The 17,660-nt window shown below is 48.1% G+C and overlaps 1 protein-coding gene across 1 annotated transcript; it reads right to left on the minus strand.

The window, feature by feature from the left end:
• Positions 1-7,503: 7,503 nt before the first annotated feature.
• LOC104621572 lies at positions 7,504-13,256 on the minus strand. Its single transcript, XM_010288094.1, has 5 exons — positions 13,022-13,256; positions 12,047-12,251; positions 10,995-11,617; positions 9,118-9,263; positions 7,504-8,299 (listed from the first exon to the last, which is right to left on the minus strand). Exons 1-5 carry the CDS (start codon positions 13,226-13,228, stop codon positions 7,504-7,506), a joined length of 1,977 nt encoding a protein of 658 aa, XP_010286396.1. The 5' UTR covers positions 13,229-13,256.
• Between the last annotated feature and the right edge of the window lie 4,404 nt (positions 13,257-17,660).

Raw genomic sequence — 17,660 nt, forward strand, 5'->3', positions numbered from 1 at the left:
TCTATCTGCCAGCTGTTGCATCTTACATGGTTTCCGAGAGCTTGTGTTGTGGAGACGCAACAGCACTGTGCTGCAGGTGCAGCAGTGCAGATACTGTGGGAAGGACAACTGGAAGAGCAAGTCTCTTACCTAGGGCTTTTAAAGTCTGCAAGGTGTGGGATCCTTCTGTCTAAGGCTCTGTAGAGAGCAAGTGCCTGAGAAAGCAATACTCCAGTGTTGTGTTCCGGGAGGGTGTTTGGTAACACCTCATTCTTTCCTGCCCCTAGGTTTTGGGAGAGCCTAGCATCTTCCTCTGGAAAAGCATCATTTGCAAGAGCTAGGCTGCGTAGTGCATTCCCAAGCCAGGTCTGGGGAAGGGGAAAGAAAACCACAAACTTTTTCCCTAGTCTGCAGCAGAGAAAGATGGGGACATGCTTTTTGTAGCTTCCTCTGTGCAGAGGTAGCCTATAGAACCTTGTGGCCCTGACTGTGAATGTGCACATTACTCTGGTCCTAAATGGTAAGTTGTGTTTCTGTCCCAGACCTGGAAGCAGGGGGAAGAAGTGAAGACCCAGAAGGACTTGAGTAGAGGGTCTCTCTTCTTTGGCCCTTCCCTTTCCCAGGGGCAACAGGAGCAGGTTAGCCAGCGGGGAATGGCAGTGAGAGATGGAGCTCCAAGGACTGCAGAAGCTTGATGGCTCATGATGAATCAGATGCACTTGAACTCTGAACAAGTAACTCCTGTTGGTACCGAATGGACTGTGCAGCGTGCGCTGGCAGCTGGGAGGGGAGTGAGTCAGCACAGGAGCACTGGAGGGTCTGACTCAACAGCCAGTATGTCTATGCTCTGAGCCATTTCAGCCTGAAGTGTGTCCCAGGGAGTGCCTCCTTGGATCATCTTTGTATTCGCTCACTGGGTTGGCTTTTTTTTCCCTCCCTATCTTGACGTCATTTCTGTGGGTTTTCTTTCTTTTGGTAAAAAGGGCACTTAAATAGTTGATTAACTGCTCTTCGTTTATAGCACTGCCTGTTCAACCCCTGCAGATCAATGAAAGCACTGACCTGAAACCGCTCGGGAAATAGGGGTGGACAGAGCTCCCTGGCACAGGATGCAGAGTAGACCTTGGGGCTGGCTGCTGAACTGTGCTCTGTCTGCTGGGATTGATGAACTGTAGCCCAGGACCAGCAACCTCTTTAAACTGGCACTTGTTAAAGGACACGTTATCACCTCCAGACTGCCCTTTTCTAGTGCCAGCACACGTCTTTGTGCAGTGAACTGGATCAAGAACTGATCTAGCTGAAACAATCTTTATTTTTCAGCAGTGTTTGCTCCCAATCCAGTTTGCTGTGCCAGTGTGTGGAGGGAGGCTTCTTCCTCTCCCCATGGTGCCAGCTTTAAGTGTTCACTGAGCTGTAACGCTAAGTGGCAAATTGTCTGATTTTCTTTCAGTAATTTAACTGCTTCCAGTTCTGTTAGGATTGCCAAGGATTTTCTCTTTGGGTAAATAATTTGCCTTTATTTTACTGCAAAGTGATGACTTCTGTGCTATAGAGCCTTAACTCACATCTTTCAGCTGGTAAGGTCATTACACACTGAGGCAATTAATGAGAGCAGAAAGTGAACATGGATGACTCCTGGGGTCTGTGTGTGGATACTGGCCTGTCACTCATCAGCAGTCCATCTCCCCTCATTGAAGTCCTGTCTCTTGCTGGATACTGTGGTGCAGCTGTACTGAAGTGTGTGTAGGGGCTGTTCAGAGAGCCTCCTGCCTGCTGAATTCGTGGAGTGTCATTAAGCAAGTGTTTCAATTTGGAAGGAATAGTTCTTTATGGTTTATATCTTCTGTATGCGTGTTGTGGGTCAGGCATGAATTACTTGAAGATGGGTGTCTCCTTGCAGGTTTCTGTGCCTCCCTATTTATTGTCCCTTCAAACTGTGGCACTTCTGGCTTGTGCTGGTTAGCCACCACTGGAGGATTGCCCTGCCCAAGGGGAAAAAAAACGTCCTTTCTTAAAGAAGGGGGAATACACTCCCTGTCTGAATGCTTTGTCATCTGCACGTTCACACTATGGGTGTACAAACATCTAACCTGCTTCTGTTGGGGAAAATGTAAGGGCATGAGCCTGTCTGCTACCCAGGAAGCCTGCTGGCTCCCATCCCGGTAGGGAGAGCCATCTGCCTGCCTCTGGGTCTGCACTGGGGCCCTGTGCAGCTCTTGCAGGCTTCTGTGAAGTCTGATGACCACCACAGCCTGTTGGAGACCTCAACAGGGACTGCAGAAAGCCTAAAGGGAAGAAAAAGCCTGAGATTTCAGCCCCTGTACAACAAGTCGAAGGCTATAAATGCCTTGTGTTCTTTGCATGTTTTGGTTACCCCAGGCATCAGTCATGGGATCCGCTCTGTGACTTTCTTGTGACCTACAAGCTTCCCACTCTCATCTGCCAGCCCTCCCCACGACACCCAGAGGATGTTTGTTGTGGGTCTTCCCAAGAATGTGATTGTGGCACTGCAAGGGGGGTTCCTGTGCTAGGAGGGAAGGCTTCAAAACCACCTGGGGCTCCACTGCTGCTGAAACAAAGGGCTCCTTTGTGTGCTCCTACACAGGGCACCTTCCCTGGGAGAGCTGTTTGCAATCTGGGTCTTCTCACCTGCAGCCGAGACCATTTCTCAGGGACACAAAGCCTGCGCTGGTGGAGATCGTGTTGGGGCAGGATTTGAGCTGGACAGTTGCAAATTAGCATTACATTCATCCCTGCTAAAGGACCTAGAGCCTAATGCCAGCTTTTGAGCTTTTTCCAGCTGCTTAACCAGTCAAGCCTGGTCAGACACCAGTGCTGAAGGATGCTCTGTTTGCATTGCAATTCCTTGTTAGGGTTCTTCACTCTCTGTTGAAGAGGACCCTCTGTTCCTATTGCTCGACTTTTCCATCCATGTTGTAGAAAGGTTTCCCTTAGGGAAACCACCTTCGGCTTCCTGAGGCAGATGTCTTTTTTCTTTCTAATGAGTGCCCTTGGAGCTTGCTTGGAATTCTTGGACTGTGCAATGTTATTGTAAAAAATTTTGATTTTTTTTTTAATTGCTTCTACCTGTCTCCAGTCATATTGATATTCTGCAGCAGCCTCTGTGAGAAATAAAGCAATTCCCTTGTCTTCCTGATCAGTAAGACTTTTTGCTCCCTCATATTCCACTGTAGTGACAAAAGGTCACTCAATGGTGACAGTGAGATCTTTGAATCTGATCTTCGTCAGGAGGACAGTTTCCTCCATTGCATTTGGTTCCAGGTTTTTCCAATTTCAAGTCGGAGAATGTCAGCCTAATTCCAGCCAAATCTTACCTGGTTTCCTAGCATACATTTAAGGGGAGACATGGCTCACATCACAAAATGAGTTACTAGAGCTGCCTCATCCATGAGCCCTGAAGGTGTATCTTTGATGTGGTGCTGGAAGATGTGAATTATTTTCCCTTTGAGGATGTCAGGGACAAGCAAGAGAGTGCAATATTCACCAGAATCTCCTGCTGGAGATCTGTCTTCCTGTGACTTTAGCTCTATAATAGATTCACATGCATTGAATGACTGAAGTCCCCCAAGGCAGGAGATCTGAGGTTATCTCAGAACTTTTTTTTCAGGATTTGGGATGTGCTGGGGTCAATCTCTCAATCTCCAATGACAGCTACAATAGCTTCTTGCTCCCAGACCAAAGCTGGTGCTCCCTTACATGTGTTCTTGATCACATAGCGGAGACCTGTGCTGAATGCCCCTTCCCCGTCCTCACTTCTGTTAAGGACAACCAGCAATGTAACAGGAACACCATAGAAGAGAAGATCTCTGTTCACTAAAGCAGGAGTCTCTGCCCTCTAAAGTATTTGCTCTTCACCTCCCTGTGTTTTTTTCAGGCTTTCCTACTCGGCCTGCTGAAGTAGCTATTCCTTCTTTCCTCGGGACCTGATCGCAGATGGGGCTCTTAATCCAGTGTTGTGTCTTCTTGTGTGTCTGCCTTGTCAGCCCAAAACTATGTGGACTCCATGACAAAGATTGCCTATTGTTTTTTTTTTCTGGTAAATTACCAGTAAGACTCCTCCTAAATTCTTGTTAAAGGTAATTTATAAGTTCTAACAAATCAATGGAGTAATCTGACTTTCTCTTTTTTTTTCCCACATAACATGGTACCTCCAGCGAGGCCTGCTTGTACTAGCAGGGTAAGCTCAGTGGGCAGCAGTCTTGAAAAGTAATCTTAGTATTGTCAGTCATGACTTCTGAGAGGCATAAAAATATTACAGATCCTTAAGATGGTCAGTTTGGAACAAGAAAGTGCTTTCTTGGCTTACACACAACCCTGTCCCCAAGTACTGTGGGTTATAATAGCATTTTGTCAGGTTTGTTAGTCAGAAATGGAAAAATACAGCATGACTAATCTCCAGGGCTGCCAAGCAAGCTGTGTACATGTGATACTGAAAGACCTGGGACTTCCCAGGAGGGGGATCATCCAGTTCAGAAAGGTGCCTGAGGATTATGGAAACCTACTGCCTCGTCACTGTGCTGACACTCCTCACCCTTCCTATGCAGGCTCACCCCACAGCATGAGCCCTCGCAGGGCCACAGGGATTGTTCTATGCTTGTGCTCCCTTTCAACACCTGTAATTTAAAGGTAGGCAAGCAGCTGAGTACACACCGGATACGTAAAAGATAAATAACATTGGAAGCACAGCCTCCGTCTAGTTTGACAGGTTCAAGTCAGGCTGTTGCTTCCCATAGCAGGCTGTCCCAGATCAAAGGGCTTGTACTGTTCCCTGGCCACAGTTTTTTTAGGACAGGGCTACAGCACTAAGCACACATCCCGCTCGTAACTCAACACCCAGCAATTATTTATGGACCTTCTTTTGGGGAGAGTTTGCCTGCTTCCGAGGAAATGGGCCATGATTACTGGGAGCCTGGCAGGCAGGTGTTTCCTGTGATACCTAGAAAAAACCTGACTCTGACAAATTGAACAATCACCCAAACACAAGATTGATGCTTGTACATATACTTATTGTTCTCTAACCTTTTTGAACAGCCAGGGTGACTGAAGGTATCTTGATTTAACGATATGACTGTACAAACAGTCAATGGCTTGTTTTGAGCATGGACTGGTGTGGAGAAAATCACTGCGCTGAAAAGTAATTGAAGACTTTCCAGAAAGCAGTAGCTTTCTGTGGCTGTGAAAGCCATTCACTGTTTGGATAAATTAAGCTATTAGGCTTAATACGTACTTACACCTTCCCTTATCAAAACTGCCACTGGAGGTAATGAAGAGAAGGTAGCTGCGCTGTTTTGATCTTGGGAGAGCAAACAAAGGTGCTACAAGCTATTGCTTTTTGCATGTTCAGTGAATGGCGCTTCAAGGCTGTTAGATGCAGATCTGTCATGACAGCATCAGAGAAATCTTCCTCCAGCAGCTGCTCTGCTTAGGCATCCATCTATTTGAAAAACAAACAACAAACTATAAACGGAATGCCTCCTGCTCTTCACTGGCTCTTCAGTGTGTGTTTTGGGGGAACAAGCAATTTGTTGTCTAAAGACTGGAAATTCTAACTCACTTGAGGGAGTCAGACTGCTGCCCCAACAAGCATTTTGCCAGCTATTGCTCAGCTGTGTGCTGCCACCCTCACATCTTGGGTATCTTGTAAAGCCTCCAATGATGCAACAACTCCGATTTCCTCAAGGACAAAAAGACTGGACAGTGCAGATGAAGAGACAACACAGCCAGTACACACACGTCTCACTGCTGGCGTCTGCCTCGGTGCCCGGAGCAGTGTAACGAGCCCTGCAGCTATGGCAGGAGGACAAAGCACTGGGTTTGGAGCCTGCTCAGGCACTGGGTCAGTGGTGACTTTACAAGACTTGGGCTACCTCCATGGAGGTAGTTTCTGTCCGCCTTCCTTTGTGTGCTCACTGATGCTGACTGATCTCTGGAGAAACACACAAACTTGCTGCTTTGTGTGAATCCTCCTGTAAAAGAAATGCCTGTAACAGAAATATTTCTTTTGGAGTAAATAATACTGATTGGCTTTGTCTTTACACTGGGGGGGACGGGGACACACCAACATTCACAGGCTGTCCTCTGAGACCAACCAACCCAAATTCAGGCTCCTTTAATTTAGCCTCTAGGGCTGTAATCTGGCCTTTGCTGTGTAAGTCACAGCGTGACATTTTGTAATCGCAAGGCCGTGGTCAGTGGTAATGGCAGGCTGAAAAGGTTAAACCCTGTTTGCCTTTCTACCATTGTTCAGCTTTGAGTCATTTCCGTGCTGTGGAGCTGAGAGAGGCTGGACCTTACAGGGGCGTGCTTTGTGGCCTCAGTTTGGGATCTCACGTCTGGTGTGCTGGGGCCTGACCTGCCCAGGCAGGGCTGTGGCCAGAGCATAAGATTTTGTACCAATCTGCTGTTGTCCAGGGGGAATTAGGGTAGCAGGCTTGTACCGTTCTCCCAGTCTCATTAGGAATAGCCCCTGAATTCTGTTCAGGGGATCCAAAGAACACACGTAGCCACATTGTTTACCTGAATGCCACCCACACTAAATGAAGTATCTACTCCAGAATACATGTATTAAAAAAAATACCCACCTAAAGTCATTGAAACATAATTATTAAAACCTTTTATGTTACTCTACAGTACAATGTAAATTGTTCCTTTCAATTAAATTTTGAAATACACTAGATTACATCATTTAAATAATCGCAAACTTTTAAGTTCACTATTAGTGGTAGCAGAGCTATATTTACATATACTTCTGAGATATTTCAGATGCAGTGTTATGTTCCAGTCCCTAAGTCAGTTAAATAACAGACATTCAGTGAGGGTATACTGCTCTTCCACAGGTTCTACACATATTTGGGGTGTTTGTGTGAGAGAGCAAGAACTCCTTTTATTCTTGTCTGGGTTTTTTTTTGCTGTGTGCATGCAGCTGTATGAGAGCAAATTGATACCTACTTGATTTGGATTAAAGACCTTTCTGTTTAAACAAGCATTCTGACTGAATATACAGAGGTGAATAATGAAATATAATCCTTAGGAGTAGTGGTGGAAAACAATTTTCTCCAACTCTCCTCCCCTGTTGCATAATACTGCACCTAATTTTGACCCTGACTTTACCTAATGCTGATGAAATATAATCAATGGTGGAAACCTCTCTCATGTTGTCAAGACTGGCTTTGAACACAATCCATGCAATGGCAAGCATCATATATTATTCTCCCGCAGTGCAATATTAACAAGTTAAACTCAGTATTTTCCTCCAGAGATCTGCTCCTCAAGGGAAGCCCACTTCTGCATGTACATCAGCCACAAACAGGTTGTGAGTCCTGAGGCCGGAGACCAGAATTAGGCTGCAACACTTGCTTGCAGTGCTGCTGAGAGTCTTCGTGGGCCAGGCTCCTCCCTGTGCTGTCCATGGAGCAGAGCAAGTTCTAGCCACCAAGGCTCTTGAGGGTCCTTGCGTGTGGCACTGGTCAAGCCAAGTCTCCTTGCGTGCTGCCCATGCAGGGCTTAGGGCCTGGTGTGAGGGGTGCTGATCATGATATTGGGCAGCGCATTCCGCCGCTTCTTCCAGGAGCCCAGCTCCCTCGAGTACCGCCTGATCTGCCTGAACCAGTGGTGAGTCCGTGCCCGGTCGCTGTCCCGGAACACAAATGCCTCCCGCCTGATCTCAATAAGTTCAAAAGTGTCATCGCAGTCAGGATCAGTGGAGACAATGCAATTACTCAGCCTCAAGGGCTCCCTGAGCAAATGGAACTTCCCGTTATTTTTGTCCCTGATGAGTACTAGCACGGCGTCCTTCACAGGCCCTGGCTCGGCTGACTCCAGGCTGGACTCGGACACACGCTTCATGTTCACCAGGAGGAGGACCTGCATGTTCTGGAACTTCAGGGTCTTGCTGCCTTTCTTCACCCACTGGCCGTCGGGGGGCTGGGCCAGCTGCAGAGACCCCTCCATCACAAATCGCGTTTCCTCCCGCAGCCAACCTACAGTTTTGAGGGCAGTTTCTCTCATCTCAATGTTGATGACTTCCCTCTTCTTCTTGCTGTCCTGGCGAAAGGATCGGAGGGTCCACGTGTTCCCCTCCTGCTTGGTTTTCATGTTGATGTGCTCCAGGTGGGACTCGATGCGGCTCTTGGCCTCCCGCAGGCTGCCATGATCTGGGTGGTACTCAGTGGTGGCCTTGATGATTCTGCTGAGCAGCAGTGGGTACTTGGTGACTCTTTGCAAAGGGGCCATCAGGAAGGACCTCAAGTTCATCCGCCGCAGTGCTGTGTTGTCGTTCTGGGAGACATTAAGGAATATTCTGCAGGGATTTAAGAAGAGGGAATGAAATGGTGGCTGTTCTGCCAGCAGGTGCTGCAATCCTAAATGCAAATGAACAGTGTGGTGCTGACAGCTGCTGCGCACCGTGCTGTTTTAACAGCCTTGTGAACACGGTCTTCTCAAAAACTAACAATTTCTGCAGCTGTGCTCAGCTGCAGAACAGCGATGAGGTGCCTGGGACACTAGCACATAACATCCTGGCAGTCTTCTATTAATGTTGTAAAACAACAAGGGTGTGATCTTTCTCTGGTACACACTGACGTAGGCCCAAGGCAGATACGTCTTCTTATATCAGATTACATTAATTTGTAACTCCTTTCATCATTAGATTACAAAGACAAAGCAGTCTACACAAGAATTTGGTACTGTCGTCATTTTAAGCTGTTGCAGTGGAAAGAGAAGTGACTTGCCTCACGTTGCCCAGTATGCCAGGGCTAGGAATGGGAAGAAAATTCAAGTCATACATGCTTCACACAGTGGCTTTCCCCCCCACCTAGCGCAGGGACTGAGAGCTGCTCTCAGCTGGGTGTTCAGCGCAGTGGTCAGTGGGCAAACACTGGTACCACAAAATACATTATACAGCTGGGGTCCAACTGGCTGCCTCGGTGGAGATATCAAGGCTTGAATATCTTTTGGAGAATAAATTACTCCCCTCACCCCAAGAGAGAGCAGCTCAGCACTGACAAACATTAGCATCAAAACTTTGATCTTGTTGAGCTGACAAACAAAGGCTTTGCCCTCAACCTGGTGCCTTCTTGTCACCAAAGCCTGGAAGAATACGCTCATCCCTTTTCTCACCTGAGCAACTCTTTCTCCTTCTCCAGCGCATTGAGCATATTCACGGAGGAGGACTGCTGGAGACAGTAGGTCTGAAAGGCTGGCAGCATGTTGACGAACTCTAGAAATATTTCGCCGATGCACACGGTCATCAGGTCGTCATCACCCTGCAAGCATGCAATACAGCCCCTGCTGGGTTAGCTCAGGAGAGGCACAAGCACAGACCTGCGTTCAGTCCTATCAGCATGAACCTACTGCAGGGTCTGGTGAACACCAGACCGAAGGTGGAAGTGGGCTCACCCTTCCTGGTGGAAAGGCAGGCCCTGCAGGCCCGGGGCGAAGCAGTGAGTGGGGAGGGGAAGGAAAGCTGGTCTACCTGCTTGCTCTTCTATACAATAGAGAGATGTCTTCTCTGATTCTGTGGGCTCAGCCAGCTCACCAGAACAGGGGCTCAGAGGCCAGAGTGAGCCTGCTAGTCGGGAGGGTGTACAGGGGCCCTTGCTGCCAGCAGGTCTGCCATAAGGCTAATGAAGCAGTGCATAAATTAACAGAGAGCATTTAGGAACAAATGGGCAGAGGAGGCCTGTAACTTAGGTAACAGACATGGCACTTAGCAACTTCTGCAGTTGTTCCCAGCAACTGGTCTGGCTGGGAAGCAGTCTCCTTCAGTTGTGCTCTTAGTGGCTACTTTGATGCCTAGGTGAAAAATAAATTTCATGCTAAATTGTTCTCTGATTTCTGGAGACGAATAAAATAAGGCAATAGTAAGAATTTGGTGCCACATAATGCTCTTAGCTTTGTCTAGGTGTATGCTGACATGCTCTGCAATCACTAGCATTTGAGCAGCGAGAGAGGGAGCAGCTCCCTGGCTCCCTGTGGCTTTTTGGTGCAGTACTGAGCTCTGACTGCAAAGGGCAACATGGAGGAGGAGATAGGGCAAACCACGGCTATTTGTAGAAGCTGTTGTCTCAACAAATGATTCACAGGGGACATCACACCTACAGTGCACATCTGTCTTCACTGTGCCAGGTGCCTGAGAGTGGTTGTCAAAGTTGACAGTTTTTGAGACATGTGTTGCTCAGTCTGACATGCAGGGTTTCAGAGAGGGAAAGGAGGAATGTTTCCCAGAGAGCAAAACATCCCAGTGAGACTGATACAGCAACAAGTGGGGTTTGGTTTCTTGAAGAAAGGAGGGTGTGGAGCTTATGTGTCCTTTGCAGTGATTGTCTGCTGCTCAAGAGTCTTATTTTCATTTCTCTGCCGTTTGACCACCACGCTCATGGGGTAGGAAAGTCCCTTGTGCAAGGCAGGGTGCATCAGTAGAAGCAACTGGTACACACAGCTGTAAGGGCCAATTATCACCAGAGCAGGGAGCAGCCTGTGCTGCCTGCCCCTGCAGCCAGCCTAGAGGCAAGCTGCAATAAACAGCAACCCAAGGCAAATACACCCAAGCCAGCCTGAGGCGAGCCAGCTCAGCGTTGGGCAAGAGCATGGCCCGGTAGCTTGGTCCCCTCCATCCCTCTGGTGGCCAGACCAAGTTGAGCTCTGTGCCCCCATGGTCACACACTTATCGGTGTAGTGTCAAAGCTAACTGGCTTAGAGCTAACTTTGGTAATGGGACAGTTAGATCCTGTTAATGCAATAAATGAGCTAGACTGCTGATGGCCTGCCAATGTCAGTGGCATTACCAGAGCTGAGAGTGAGGCCAGCAGCTGTGACCTAGCACAGGCCTATGGAAATCACTGGTTTATAGTAGCTGAGGGAGGAAGGGACTGGACAGATGACCAGAACCTAGGTGTCCTACCTCCTCATCCCCTGCTCCATCTATGCTGCTTCACTAATGCAAAACTTATTCCTGTCTGCCTGGTCCAACCCCTGTAGAGCACGCAGCATCATACCTGGTCAAAGGCCTGATCAATCTCTTCCTGGAGTACTTCCAAGAAGTTCTCATTGAGGTCGATGAGCTCCTGGATGTTGCTGAAGATGCCCAGGAGCTGCTCCTGGCTCAGCAGCCCAGCTGCCTGCATGGGGAGGTAGAACTCCTCTTTGATGATGCGCAGGTCCTCTCCATAGCTGGCCTCCGTGTTGACAAACTCCAGCACAGACTCCTTGCGCTCTGTCCTGCGCTTGCGGCACTTCTCACAGAGGTCAGCCCGCCTCTGATTGCAGTTCTGCACATCCGTCTCCACCGGGAGGTCCCTTTCTCCGCAGTCAGTGCAGGGACGGTGGGCTTCCCAGGCCTGCAGGGAGCTCAGCGTTTCAGACGCCCTGTTCCTCCACCTTCTGGCTGGCATCTGGCCAATGCCACTATCCGCCCTCTCCACATCCGCTGACTTGGTCCGGGTGGCCTCACTGGGATCCAGGTTGTCCCGGACATCGTTCATGCCAACAATCCCACTGTCCGTGCTCAGGCTGCTGACATTGCTCCAATGATGTCTGGAACGGAGGGAACCACGTGGGGCACGGCGGGTCTCATCAAAGCTGCCACCATGGCCAAGGTTGGCTTTTGCTACCACTGGACCTGAGAACAAACACAAATCATTGCAGGCACTTCCAGATGCACAGAGCTCACATGAGGAGCTCAAGCTGGCACAGCCATGAGTGTCAGGAACCCTCGTGGGGGAGATCTGGTGAAAGCAGGGCTGTTAGCTGACTCCCCTCCTGTTTTGCTGCTGGGAAAGGCAGGGGTCAAAAGTAAATGGTTCCCAGGTGAAACAGGTCACCCCTACTCTGCTCATACCTGTGAACTCATTTGGTGTCTCTCCCCTGCTGCCATCTGCCAGGCAGGGACTGAGACACAGCAGAGTAGATCCTGATTTCTTGCACACTTGGGTTAAACCCAAAACATTTCCCTCCCCCAGGTCATTGGAGTCACTCCATATTTACACCAGTGTAGCAGGGCTCAACATCTGGCCCATCAACCCCCTCTAAGTGTGCAGAATGGGGGTACCGTAGTCTCGCTCCTGCCGGCGCTTCTGTGCGTGCTGCCGTGCTGCAGCTGCAATCTTCAGCTCCAGCTGCTTCCTCTTCACTGAGTCCGTCGGCATAGGGTCACTGAAGTGCGGCCGCAGCCGGCACTCCCGCTGGGCCTTGGCACCATCCGTGCTCTCATGGACGATGTCAGAGCTGGATCGGCGGCAGCCGGGACTCAGGGTCTGCAAGAAAAGCAAGTGGGTTTGGAGCAAGGAGGTGGTCAAAGCAGCGCCTGGTTTGCAACCACTGGACTGCAGTTGCCAAGGAGGGAAAAGGCAATTCGTCATCAGTGTAAATGCAGCTCTGCTACATGGTCATTAGGAAATCTATCCCCCCAGGTCCTTCTGTCTTGCTTAGTCATAACAGCAAGAGCCCCTCGCCCTCTGCTGTAGTGTAGCTCTGAATAGAGTGGCTTCATGGTGGCTGGATCAAGGCTGTAAAATAACCATGAAGAAAGAAGTCAACAGCATAGTCCCGGCTAAGGGCCTAAAGCAGGTCTAAGCCTGTCCTGCAGGGATCTGAGCTAGCTTGCCTCTGTTCTGTGAACATTTCAGCGCTGTGGGGTCAGGAACTCCAGCCTCTGCGCCTCACCTACATTAGCGGGGACGAGGAGGGAGTCTGTCTGATCCCTCAGGCAGTCCAGCAATGAGGGTCTGGAGGCACAGTGAAAGCCATAAAGGAGTTACGGCTGAACTCCCTGCAAGAGATGCAGCAGCAGATAGGCAAGGGCACAGACCTGACTCCTGTTTCATGAACTGTAATAAAAAAGGCACTAGAAATGCTTCTAACAGAGTTTAATTGCCCATGGGAGTTGGTGTGATTTCAGATCCCAGGCTCCCAGTCTGCCCAGTTCCTACTACGAAGGGATCCTTTAGAATGATTCTGTGATTCTATGATAAGAAAAAAGTCCTAAACGCATGCTCAAGATGAGAGGGGAACTCCTCTCCCTTACATTCCCTGCAGGTGGAGTGTCGCTGGATGTCTTATTGCTTGGCTTGTCCTCCCAGGTCTCCGTTGCCATGGACATTGCTGTGGGCTGCTGGCTGTCCTCCGGAGGTGGGAGATCAGCTTCCCTCAGATCACACTGTCCCTTGGAGCGGGATTTGGCAGCAGTCTCAGCATTGCAGCTGCAGGGGAAGAAGCAGACTTTAATGAACATGGCGTATGCAGTTCACCTGCCATTCCTGACACAGATAAGACTGAGCAGCAAGCCCAGGTTTGAACAACCAGCCGCAACCGTTCAGGAAAAGTGTAGGCAGGAATCTAGACTGGTCAGCACGGATGGCTGTGCGTGTGTTTCAGGGGCTCTAAACACCGCTCAATTATAGCAGTGCAAATTCGGTAATTGCACTCACACCAGCATCAGTCTGGGATATCAAGTCTCGGATGTTCACAGGGTATTTTTATGTCCATAAAACATGAGGTTCTCCCATAGGGACCAGAAAAACCTCTTTCTAAGTAGGCCATATCCATATTTGCTGGTATTCAAAGAGCTGTTGTCAACACAGAAACCATGTTGCTCATCTGGAAGAAAATCACCTGCTAAAAACCATAATACTTTGAAAAGATTAGAGGATTAAAGGAGCTTTCCCTCTGTTTTTCATCTCATATGATCCCAAGCCTGCTGAAACCACTGGAAAGATTCCCTCTGCTTCCAGTGAACTCAGGCCTTTTGGTGCACTTAAGAGTCCTGAAAAAATTGGCAGAGTCTGTTATTCTCACTTGGCAATTCTGTGATGCCCTTATTCAGGGCTGTCTGGTGCTAACAAGGGCCTGGCCTGGATGATACAGGCAGTCTGTTCCTACCCCATGCCCCTCTCTCTGTAGACAACACCACCTCTCCAGACAGATAGACTCTGGTACAAAACCACTGACTTGACAGAGTAGTTGACAGGCTGTAGTTTGTGATACTACTTGTGATACTTTTTTTTTTTTAACAGACTCTCTAAGACCTTATTTCCATGCATAATGAAGCCTGCTTGGAAGAATATTATTTTTTTAATCTTTATGGGCTCAGATTCTTTTAAAAAGAAAGGTTGTGAGAACTGGATATGGATGCTTGTACATAGAGGAAGCCAGAGTCTGGAACATATTCCAGGATATGCATGTATTTTATGCTTAACAAAAGTCTCCTATGACAAAAATCTGCTGCTTCTTAAAGGCTTCGCTTGTGAACTTATGCTTCTAGGTCATACTGCTAATGTGCAATTCCAACACTGTCAGCTACAAGCAAACACAAGACAGATGGGCATTTTCTTTATAATGAATGGCAGTTGGCTCTGAGAACAAACCTTCAGCCAATACTGAAATCGCTGAAGAGGGAACAAATCTCCCAGAACACAAACTGGCTCTGTTGTCAGGCCAGAAAAGTTGGTTTGCAACTTTCCAGCTGATGCTTTTTCATCTTCCTCCATTTATGCTTCCATGTCCCAGCTGACACTACCAGAGGATTTACCAACTTAAAAAGAGTCTAGCTGCAGCTGCACAGCAACAGCACAGTGCTAACAGCGTGCTCCTGGCTTTTACTTTTTGCTGTGCTAACTCCCTGCCATGTGGATTTGGAAGCATCACTTCTCCCCTCCAGGTCTCTTCTACTCAGCCTGTAGAAAGGGGATACCAACATCAGTGCTGTCACAGAGCAGTCTGTAGTACAGACTGCATTATCCCCCTTACAGGGTTGCAGTAAGAGCAGCACAGGCACACACCAAGGCTATGGTCCCACCCCAGTACCATCCTGGCCCAGTCCAGCTTAAGAGGTTCCTGTCTCCTCCCTCCCATCCCCACCCACATGTGGGGTACCACTCCTTCAGCCAGTCCAGTGTAACTGTCTGTGTGGCCATGATCTAAAATCAGTCTTGATCTGGGTTTAAAAAAATACCCTCTCTCACATATTCCCAGCCAGATCATTTCATCAATATTTCACTGAGTTGGGGAAAGTATGAACAGTTCAGCTGGGCACACCTGTGGGAGGGAAGGCAGAGGTTAAGGTGCAAGAAAGCTCTTGAAGAGGATCTGCCACTGCCAGAAGACCATTTCCAAAAGCTGCTCCTGCTCAAACAGCTTCTGGTTGAAACATGCTGAAGGGACCATGCTGAGGCACAGAGGGGCAATGGGATGTGTCCAAGGTCAGCAGCAGAGCTCAGAACTGGAACATTATCTTCTCCAGATCACACCAGCTCTCACCATACAGACCATACTCTCAGAGAGAAGCTGAGCTTTCATTTGTCATTTTTACAGTGCTTCAAGATCATCCACTTAACCATGGAAAGTACTCCAGAATATTACTGCTCCGCTAAGTGAACCTGACAGCAGCTCTCTGCTGATAAGGTCTGCGGACCAGATGCCATTGCTTATTGTGGTTTCCATAACCCAATAAGGATATTTTAAAAAAATCTCCAGACGTGACCTGCAGTGGGAATAATGGCCAATACTACCTAGAGAGCTGAGCTAAGCAAGTGTGACTGGAGACTGAGAAACTCAACCCACCCCGTGGTTGGTCAGCTAGATAAGAAAGGCAATGATGCAGAGCCCACATTGTGTGAAAGGAGATTTCTTCATCCCTGGTTTGACTGCTCTACTTTTAGTTGTGATTAGATCCCTCCTGCATGAGGTATTGTCCATGCCATGTGGGGGTAAGTGCTGCTCCACAGAGCAGCTACTGTGTGCCACACCACCAGTGCTATCAGAGGGATGTAGACAAAACAGGGAGAATACAAGCAGTTTTACAGAACCAAAACTTAGGGCTGCTCCTTTAACCTTTGCCCCTGGCTTAGGAGGAAGAGGGGACATTGCCAAGAAAACAGGGATATTGCCCCTTCCTCCCGTCCGCTCCCCCTGGCAGATTTGGGCTGTCAACAGGTCTATGCCAACGCCTGCTCAAGCAGTCCCCTCTGCTCTCATGCAGAGCTGCAGAAGTGGGGACTCTGGCATGTTTCTTTCTGTGGGATCAAATCACTTATCAGGGTAGGAGTTTTCTGCCTGAGGTTGGTGTTGGTTTTTCTGGTTCTCTCCAAGACAGCTGATGCACTTGGGCCAGCACAGGGAGGACAGGTTCTTTCTGAATGTCCTTTTAAACCTCTGGGCCATCATCTCTGAATCTCATGGAAGCAGAGGCACTGGGTGTGCGGTGTACAACTGGAAACACACCTGCTTTCCTTCATGGTCTCTGTGGGATTCTTCATGGTTGTATCATTGTCCAGGCCAGCAGTTCTCAGCCCTTTCCACATGTTCCTGACTCCTTCTAACTAATGGAAATATTTTCATCCACTCCTTCCCTGCTGGCACCTGCCTTCCAGACTATCGGAAGCTGTTATTGTACCCATCATCCTGGTGTCATGCCAAATACACCCCACCACTCTTTTCAGGAAGCCTTTTTTCTTAGTCATGTCCTTTGCTTCCTTGTGCAGGTTTTTGTTGTCACCTTGTCCGCCATTTCATAGACAGGAACTCCAGGTCCTTGCACATCCTTATCCTGAACAACTCACTGCTTAAACAAGTTCAGAAAGTAGACTACAGGATTTCCACCTAGATCTCCACACCCCTTCCCCACCAGGACTACAACCTAAGTTAAAGGTATCCAGTGACCTATGAGGAGGCTAAAGCCACCATAATTCTGAAGCTGAAAAATCAAATCTTCACTGATGAAATATTAAGCCATTTGAACAAGTCCTAAGTAATTAACTATTAATTACTAGGGAGGCAAATAACTTACCAGACAAAACTGCTTTGTAAAACTGTAACACTTACACAGAAACACTGCAAAGAGAAGACACTTTCAGCTATCTCATTCTGTGACGCTCTATCACAACATCTCTATCAAAGGCTTGCTGAGCTGAGTACCTGTGGAAATGGGACCACATCCCAAGCTTTCAGCTCATTTCATTTGAGACTTAGAAAAAATGTGATCTGGATGTCAGTGATCATAATTTAGGACCCAAAACATCCAGACAAAAAGAATCAGCTTGAGTTATAAATGAATATTCTGGCACTTTACAGTCTTGGGTGAAAATGATGGAAAATTGAGAAATTTCCAGACAAAGGAAACTGGAGTTTCCCACTAACCAGTACTTTGGCACAGCCAACAGATTTGTCTTCCTCCTGCTAGCCTGAAGAAATGAAAAACTTTACCATTAACCGTTATTACTACGGAAAATAAACAAGCCAGGGTGGGTCCTTCACATGAAACAACCTCTCTAATACTGGAACCACTGTCATTCTCATGTTTAGATCAATTACCATTTTGTTGTTAATAAATTCACCTCATATATTTTAACAAATCCAACTAGGGAGACTGAACACATTCACAGAAGTAAAAACCACTGCGGATATTAAAAGCACAGAAACCACACTGAAACCGTAAAGGCCCTGGGCAGAAAGTGTTTGGAGGCTGGGAGAGCAGTAGGAAGAAAGATCATACACACTACCCAGTTCCTGTACGCTTTGCTATGCATGCTCCTTGGGCTCCAGATACTAGTCAAACTTTTGATCTGCCCAGAGATAGCCCTTCTTATGCTCTTACTCATGGCTTGTGCCATTCTGTGTATTTCATTTCACATCAACAATAAAAATAGCCTACTCAATGAAAATGCTTG

This window comes from Phaethon lepturus, unplaced genomic scaffold (assembly GCF_000687285.1).
Source record: "Phaethon lepturus isolate BGI_N335 unplaced genomic scaffold, ASM68728v1 scaffold10175, whole genome shotgun sequence".
NCBI classification, from domain to species: Eukaryota; Metazoa; Chordata; class Aves; order Phaethontiformes; family Phaethontidae; genus Phaethon; species Phaethon lepturus.